This window comes from Paramormyrops kingsleyae, chromosome 5 (genome assembly GCF_048594095.1).
Source record: "Paramormyrops kingsleyae isolate MSU_618 chromosome 5, PKINGS_0.4, whole genome shotgun sequence".
In the NCBI taxonomy this organism is placed as follows: Eukaryota; Metazoa; Chordata; class Actinopteri; order Osteoglossiformes; family Mormyridae; genus Paramormyrops; species Paramormyrops kingsleyae.
In genome coordinates, this window is record NC_132801.1 from 7,176,476 (window position 1) to 7,185,150 (window position 8,675).

General features: G+C 46.9%; 1 protein-coding gene across 1 annotated transcript; it reads right to left on the reverse strand.

Annotated features, from left to right (window-relative positions):
- Nucleotides 1–3,332: 3,332 nt before the first annotated feature.
- LOC140590832 (beta-galactoside-binding lectin-like) lies at nt 3,333–8,395 on the reverse strand. The gene is made up of 4 exons (XM_072711972.1): nt 8,276–8,395; nt 5,356–5,432; nt 5,033–5,204; nt 3,333–3,744 (listed from the first exon to the last, which is right to left on the reverse strand). Exons 1-4 carry the CDS (start codon nt 8,279–8,281, stop codon nt 3,601–3,603), a joined length of 399 nt encoding a protein of 132 aa, XP_072568073.1. The 5' UTR covers nt 8,282–8,395; the 3' UTR covers nt 3,333–3,600.
- Between the last annotated feature and the right edge of the window lie 280 nt (nt 8,396–8,675).

Below are 8,675 nucleotides of genomic sequence, written 5' to 3' on the forward strand. Positions count from 1 at the left end.
GCGGCACCCCCTGCTGGCCGCGTGATGGTGACGCCCGCTGCGGCACTCCCTGCTGGTCGCGTGCTGGCGGCGCCCGCTGAGGCGCCCCCTGCTGACCGTACGCCCGCTGCGGCACTTCCTGCTGGTCGCGTGCTGGCGGCGCCTGCTGAGGCGCCCCCTGCTGACCGTACGTCCGAGGCGCCTGCAGTGGTCCCTGCTCTGCCTGCAGCACCCTCTGCTGGCCACGTACCTGACTTGCCCGTCTCACCCGTCTTGCCTCTGGCTGCACCGCCTGAGGCTGCGCCCGGGGCTGCATTGCCAGCTGCTGCCGCTGCTCTGCCCGCGGCATCCCGTGTTGGCAGCTCCCCGGTCCAGCCCTGCTTTCCGGTCCAGCCCTGCTCGCCGGTCCAGCCCTGCTTGCCTGTCCAGGCGGTCCAGGCCGGCTCGCCGGCGGCTCCGCCTGCTGCTATGGCCACGCCCGTGGCCCCGCCCGAGACTCAGACTCCTGTCCCCGAGGAGGACCTTGAGTGGGATCCCTCGGGGACCGTCCTATGGACCCCAGATCCCTCTCCCTGCAGGGACCCACGCCCCTTAGGACCCCGCCTGTCAGTGTCCCGAAAGGGACGGGGCCATAGGCGTGGGGCCCGGTTCCCGCCCGCCCTGCCCCCTGGCTCGCCCTCGCTCGCCTTGGCTGGGGCTCCGGGGCCGCCTGCGGTTCCTCCGGCTCGGGGTCGGCGGTCGCCTCCGGGTCCCCCCCTGGTTCCGCGGTGCCGGTCCTCGGTTGCGCCTCCGGCTCCTTGTGGGTCGCCTCTGGGCCCCCCTGTTCCGGCTGAGCGTCGGACGGCGCCTTCGCCGGCTCCGGCTGCGCCTCCGCCTGCCGCGGCTTCCCCCTCCTGCCTGCCTTCACTGGTGTTCCCTTCTGCTCCCTCCGTGTCCCCTCCGTCACTCCCTCGTCCCGTTCCCTTGGCCCCTGGGTGGTCCCCTCCTGCTCCCTCCTCCCTCTCCCCTGCGGCCCCTCCGGCCGCTGCCCGTCGCCCGCTTGGGCTCCCTCGTGCTCCCCTTGTTCCTCCTCCCTTTCCGTTTGTCCCGCCTGTCTCTGCTCCTCGTCCCTCTCTGGCTCCTTCGTTCACTCCTGGCCCTTTTGTTCCGCCTTTCTCCCCTTCTGTGTCTCCCTTCCAGGTCTGTCTGTCCGCTTTCCCTGTTCTTTGTCGGGTTCTGTCCTTCGTCTCGTCCCTGTTCCTGTTTTGTGTCTCTGTCTTGTTCCCTGTTTTTGGTTGATGTTTTGCTTTGTCTTCCAGGTCCTGTTCCCCGGTTCCATCTCGTCCGTCGCCTCCTCTCGGGCGCGCCCGGTGTGCGCGCCTTTGGGGGGGGGTTATGTCACGCCCCGCTCCGTCCGCTCCCGATGTGTGCCACGCCCACCTCGTTACCTCGTGTTCAGCCCTAATTGTGATTGCCTGTGTCCTGTTAAGTCTAGCTTGTCTTTTGTATTTAGTCCTCGTCTGAGTCAGTCTTCCCCAGACTCGTCATTGTAGTGTCATGCGTTGGTCCTGTTTCCTCGTCTGTCCTACAATAAACCCCCTCTGTCCGCATTTACGGCTCCGATTGCCTGCTTCCCGGCTCGCTTACCGCCCGATCGTGACACTATGCTGCCAGCTATGAGGTCATTGACGGTCAGGGCTCTGTAATTTTTTCAAGAGCTAAAGATAAAGTTTGAAGCAAGATATTCACCTGAATAAACATATTACACACATGCACACACTGTAGGGAGGGTTAGTTGCGTATGTTCTTGCTCTCTGCTCTGCAAGGTCACCCAGAGTGAACTGTTTAAGTTTAAATTTACTCTTACTATGGGCACATATATGACACATGGTGTATTTTTCAGAGTTTGTTTTTCAGACTTTCAACACCAGTAAAAATGTGTTTCTTGCAAATAGAAATTGGCATCCTGTATGTAATGTGTCATCGATGAGCAAGCAAGCAAATAATCCCAAAATTTCAAAATAAAACATGTGATTGCTTTGGAAATGCATTTTAAAGTAGAATATTAAATGTAGTAGCAGTATACAGTATAAATCAGCAGTTAAAGATTTCAGTGTATTTTCTAAATCTTTTTGAACATATTGTGGAGAGTTTGTGGGTTATTTTAAATAAAGGAGATGACTGCTCTTCTAAAACAGAAGAGATCATCCAGAAGGCTCAGCAGATGCTGTTCTTCATGAGGAGGCTGAAGAGCTTTGGTCTGGGAACCATAACTCTGGTGAACTTGTACCACTGCATCATTTAGGGCATCCTGACTGGATGCATCAGGGTGAGGATGGGAGACACAACTGCTCAGGGCCACTGGGCAGGACACCAAACAGAACCATTCGGAGGGTGGGGTTAGGTTGCTGCCATCGCTGGTGTGATTTCTGTGGTTTGAATCTCATCATGACCAATCAACAGCAGGGGCACCGGGGGGGCATAGCCACCCTGAGAGGCACTGGCCCTTAGGTGATGCGGTTTCTACAGTCAGTACATTAATTGCAGATGGCAGTGCTGGTCCTCCTGCAGCCTCCCCTATTCCTGTGAGGGCCAGCAGATGGCACTGTTGGTCATCCTGCAGCCTCCCCTATTCCTGTGAGGGCCAGTAGATGACACTGCTGGTCCTCCTGCAGCCTCCCCTATTCCTGTGAGGGCCAGCAGATGGCACTGCTGGTCATCCTGCAGCCTCCCCTATTCCTGTGAGGGCCAGCAGATGGCACTGCTGGTCATCCTGCAGCCTCCCCTATTCCTGTGAGGGCCAGCAGATGGCACTGCTGGTCCTCCTGCAGCCTCCTTCCCTACCTGTCCTGCAGTATTAAAAGTCCATGCGTATCCCTCGTTACCCCCTTTGTTACTCGTGTGTATAAATGCTTCCCCAGTCCGGTCATTGCTCCCTGCTAGTGTTAGCTGGCCACCTGTGCTTTCTTGCCTGTGCCCCTAATAAAGTTCCTCAATAGGGGTTAATTGAGAAGAGCTGGGTCCCGTCTTGCTTCATCCACCGACATAACACAGATATGTACTACAATAATTGTGACAAAATGCATACACTCATATAGATTATGTATAAATATGTAAACAAAGACGTATATTTAACCTAATGATCCCAAAGCAGTCTAGTACTCCCACAAGGCAAATAACTTGTTTTTTGGTAGATGGCACATTTTCAGTGCCTTTTTGGGTCTAGAACATTTTTTTAATTTTCCAGTTAAATATCACCTGCTTCAAATGACAAGAACATTATAACCAGTATGAACCATCAGAACGGTTTGCTCTATATGCAGACAAATCGACACACCTGAGACTGCAAAATAAAAGCAGGCATTACAACTGGGTCCAGACTGAAAGCAGTGCAAAATGCAGTGAGATTTATTAAAACAGCTGAAATTATTTTCATAGTTTGGAGTTAAAATACCTTCAGAAGACCAGCGAGGAAAGTTGTGCAGGTTCACAGTGTTTGTACAAACAGGGGTACATAGCAAGAAGGAACACGTGGTATAGTCACATGTGCATTAGTGGTGTAAGTATCATAATGAAGTTTCACAGAGAATACGGCAACGATCACAGCCAATCAGCAGCCACATTCAGTGCCTGTAGACTTGTTTAACTAATCTTGAAGCCCTTGATTCTTACATCCCCCAGTACTTGGATAAACATGAACTTGTTAGCACCAAAACGATTGGGGAATGACACAGTGTTGCCAGGCATCTTGATTTGAAATGTACTTTTGTTGAAACTGACGTATACCTGGAAGAAAAAGGGATGAAAATGAACAATGATGACGACAGAGAAAAAGATTGCTGAAGGAAGTCACTCAGCTGCTGATTCACCAACTAACTTCTCTAATGCCTAAAAGGGCAGCATGTGGTACAGTGACAAACTAGGGTCTTGATACTCAAAGGCTGTAGGTTTAAGCCCCATTGAAATTCCCAAAATACTCAACCTGTATTATTCCATAAAAGCAAATTATTTGAAATAAACCTGCTAAGAAACCAAATACACACATACCACAGTATTTGAGCGCCTGGTGTTTCAATTAACGTATAGATTAAGGCTCATATATTGTAACCAACTGGAGAACTTAGGGCACAAGGAACACCATCCAAGCGCAGCTGAAGAAAATCAGAGAAGTTTTCTAAATGTGAGTGATTACAAGTGTGACTCTAGGTGGCAGCACTGCGTAGAATGTTGGTTATCAGGTTTAACTGTGGGTTCAAGTGCAGTTCCCGATACGTGATTTTTGTTACACCAAATGATCATAACCACTGACTGATGTCTACTTACAAAACCCATTCATCTCTGCTCCTTCGTAAGTAGCAACAGTATGCACAGTTTGTTGTTAGATGGACTAATTATAATTTTCCCCATAAGAAATACTGGAAATACTTTGGCAAATAGATTGATGTCAACAAAAGCCAGCTACAATAGGCTATTCTGTTATCCATTTGTTTTTGCCTGTTTTTGTAATTTAATATTATTATACTTTGTAAAGAACCACAGAATAAAGCCAGCTATTCATCCCAATGTATAAAGAAGATTAAAAACAAAAACAACACAATGGATTCTTTTCACTCCTATGACAACATGAATCTGCAAGAAATTAATGAGTTAATCTCATTCTTAAGTGGACTCATACATAACAGTTCTACACAGGAGTGAGTTGCATTAAGCTAAGTTATTATCATTAAGGTTCCTTGTGATATTGCACGTCTTCATCTTTATTTTACTGCTGTTTGTCAGGACTGTGCACAGACTTTTTGAGGAGCAGGTGCTCAAAGGTTAAATAGGGGCACTAAGTACCTTTAAATCTCATGCACAACTTAAATAGTGTGGGCTCAGGCACCCCCAGCGCCCACCCCCACACATACATGTTATTCGTCACGTATTGCACCCCTCCCCGATCCACCCATTGCACCCGTTCGCTCCCCTGCAACTGTGGCAGAAAAATTAACTGTGTTCTTCTGAAAACATGCAACAGCAAAAACTTGAAACATGGAGGAATGGACCTTGGTGACACAAACATGCACGGTCTCACCTTAAACTCCTCCCCCTCCTTAAAGGGGAAGTTCCTCTCCCTCTGCTCACTGGACCAGGAGCCGGCATGCTTGGAGTTGAAGACGATGGTGCCACGGTCCCCGTGCTGGTTAAAGCGGACATTGAAGTGCAGGGCGATGTTTTCGTCCCCTTGGCCGAGATTAATGGCAAACCTGGGGGTGGGGGATTATGATGTGAGGAGGCACAATCTACAGATAGCTGGACGACCTAGTGGCAGCAGCTGAGTGACAGTTCAGTGTAAGGGAAAGGTGGAAGCCAATCATAGGCTGAACTCTCAAAGCAATAGGAGGGGTAATGACTCACCCCTCAGCATTAATCTGGGGAACACCTGTGATCTTCAGGTCCTTCCCAGCCTTCACAGACATGTTATGCACTGTCAGCTGGTAAAAAGGGAATAAGGAGTATTTTCAGGAAACCCATGTGAAAGAGGAACAACAAGCAAACCTCACACATACAAAGCAGGATTCAAACCACCAACCCTAAACACAGGGGATTGTAGTATTACCCACTGAGCCAACCCAGAGTTTACCTAGAGTGTTTTGTTGCATGTACTGTATAGTAATATTATTATAGTCCAAAGAAGCTTAAATTACAATGAACTGTGAAATTTAACATTACAACTTTTCTCATTGCATTTTATGTTCACTAGTAGGTAGCAAGGGAGCACCAGTTAATTCCTGCTCTCCTGACTGTCAGGATCAGCATCCATCCTCCTCAACCTATCATGCCCACCCCCATTTGGCTAGCAGGTGTTGCTGGCCATCCTGTCCTCCCTGTTGTCCTTCAATCCCTTAGCGTGTTTCCTACTCCATGACTGCTGTATAGCTCTATGGGTTCAATGTCTGGTTGTAAACCCTTTGGTCATGCGTTTGAAACCAGCTTCCTCTTTATTTGTAATTATCGGATTTTGTTTCCCCAGTGTTTATTTTCTATTTCGGTTTTCTTGTTTCTAGTTTTTGGTTTGTGTTCAGTTTGGGGTTTTTCTAGGTGCCTGTGTTTGTGATTCTGTATTCCTTGTCCTTGTCCTTGATATGTTCTTCTGTGTCTTAGTTTTCCTGTTGGTCTCTGGGTTCCTTGATTAAGTTAATTTGTCCTGGGGCCCTGGCCCTGGCCCGTGCGGGAGCGGCCGTCACCCTCGCGGGGTCGGCTGCCTGTTGCCTCTGGTTCTCTGGGGCTCGTGCCCTTTTGGCTGCGGGGGCTGCGCCTGGGTCCTCCCTCCTCCTCCTGCTGGGGTGGGGACCCGGATGTCGTGGGGACGTGGGGCCTTGGCTATTCCGTGCTCATGGGGGGCTGCGGACACCTTGGGTCTCCTAGGCCTGTATCCGCCGGCCTCTGGTTCCTGTGGGGTGTGGTTGCGGCCCCCCACTCTCGCTATCAAGAGCATTCCATGGAGAAATTCACACGCACCCAACACACGCATAGATGTTCAAACACCTCCCCCAAACAGATGAACACACATGCAAATACACCTCCACGCTCCCTTCCAAGCACATGCTGCAATTTTGTATGTCTGTATATCTGTTTTATTTTCTTTATTTCTGGTTGTGTCTTTGTATTTATGCTTTTTTGGTTGTATTTCAAATGCGTTTTTTTTTTTTTTTGCCTTATGTGTTAATTTCTTAGCCTCTCTGTCCCACTGTTGTCTCCGCCTTTGTTCGTGTTTTTTTGTTTTCTTTCTCCCTCTCTCTTTCCTTCTTCCTCTTTCATTTCTCTCCCTACCCATTTTCTTCACTCATTTTGCTAATCTATCACTCCCTTCCGGGCAGCACGGCAACTGGAATATTTTACATGTATTAAATAAGATACAATAAATATACGAATAAAAAGAAATTGACCAACATGAAGGGCCTATACAGAGTTTATAGAGCCCCTCATGGTAAAGGAAATATGTGTGACACAGCAGTGCATTCAGACCATTATTCTGCTTGCGAAAGCTGCCGGACAGGACACATTAAAAAAATAAAAAAATAAATAAAATTAAAAAAAAAAAAGGTTAATTTGACCCACCTGTTTCCCTGAGCATCATGATTATTCTACCTGATTACTCCTTGTCCTGCACCCTTCCTGATTGACTACTTGTTTCATGTCTCACTCCTTCTGCTTTGTTACCCAGTTTGGTTTGTGTATTTATGTTCCTGCCTTCGTTCAATTCCTTAAGTGGTCATTGGAATTTTAGATGTTATTATTATGAGTTTGTGTGTTGGTCCCTTGCCTGTTCCTGCTCCCTGTGTTGCCTTGTTCCTGGACCTTGTTTCCTTGTCATTTCTTGTAGTTAGTCATTGTTTTCCCCATTTTTCTTATAGACCCCTCATGGTCCTTTCCTTTGTAGTTTTACCCAGTGTTTTTCATTTCCGTAATAAACCCCCTTGTGTCTCAGAGCCGCTAGTGGATCATCACCTCCTTTTCCTGCCTGCACCATGCCCGTTCTCATGACAATGACTTAATTCTTTTGGAATTTGATCGGTGATATCGAGCAAATAAGTCTGGTATATTCTTCTACCAAGACATTTTCAGGAATATTAAATGAAGCATCTTGCTAATTCAATCATGTATCAATTATATGAACGTCTGTCGATCCAAAAGAAAACGTGGTTTATTATTATTATTAGTATTAATAATAATATATAATCGATTTTCAATATACCTACTTTTTATTGCCTATATTTAAGGGACAATCAGTTTGTTGTATTTTTGGGCGGTTCACCAGCTGACCTATTTCGGACTGAAACGATATCTTTAACGTAACTTCAAAGTGATCTAATCTATTCCAAAAATGATACATACGAGTCACAATACGTGTTCGGTAGCCAGCAACTAAGGATACTTCTTATTTACGCTTAAATTAAAATGAAGTTCCAATACGTGAATGCATGCAAATTATCCAGATGTGCTCATGTCGTGCAAAGCTGATTATAAATTAACTTACAGTACCAATACTCAAAGGAATTTCTGTGGTGCAGAATTATTGATCAAAGTTAGGTACGACTCACCTAAAACATAATGTAACAATTGCATTAACTAGATTATCAAACTGATCACATTTAAATTTACGACTTAGGGTAAAATGACATTTAGTTGTTATTTAAAAAAATATTTAAGAGCATAACCAGCTCAGATCCACCTAGATTAGTTTTAATCCAGTCCCACATAATCATTTGTCTGACTCATTGAATTTGGAAAGGCAGTTATTAAAAATCCGTTTAATATACAGATATATACTTACAGCCATCTTTCGGTATTGGTGCGCGAATTTTAAGACTGATTATCAGTGATGTCCAGGATGGTTCGTTTAACTGCAGCACCGCTTTTTATTGCGATGTGAACTTGCGCAGACCTTTTGCGGAATCCCTCACCAACCAATCAGAAGGCAGCTGACACCACGCAACCAGGTTCCCAGGGCGAAATGGCACCGTTTTTTTTCTGATCGCTTTGGAGCATTTCTCAAATGGCAATTAACAATCACGAAACAATGAGTGTAATCCCCACACCATATCGTCACTTCTGCACAGCAGAGTATCATTTCTCACCGCTTCACACAAATTTCCTAACGTTTTAGTACGTATATATAAATGGTTTTGTACAACTGGCATCATTTGGCACAATTTTCAGTTGTTTTAGACTTT

Coding starts and splice junctions, on each gene's coding strand:
- LOC140590832 (XM_072711972.1), bottom strand. Junction 5,205..5,355: donor CCCCAGATTAATGCTGAGGG/GTGAGTCATTAC, acceptor CCCCACCCCCAG/GTTTGCCATTAATCTCGGCC. Junction 3,745..5,032: donor AGGAGGGGGAGGAGTTTAAG/GTGAGACCGTGC, acceptor TTTTTCTTCCAG/GTATACGTCAGTTTCAACAA.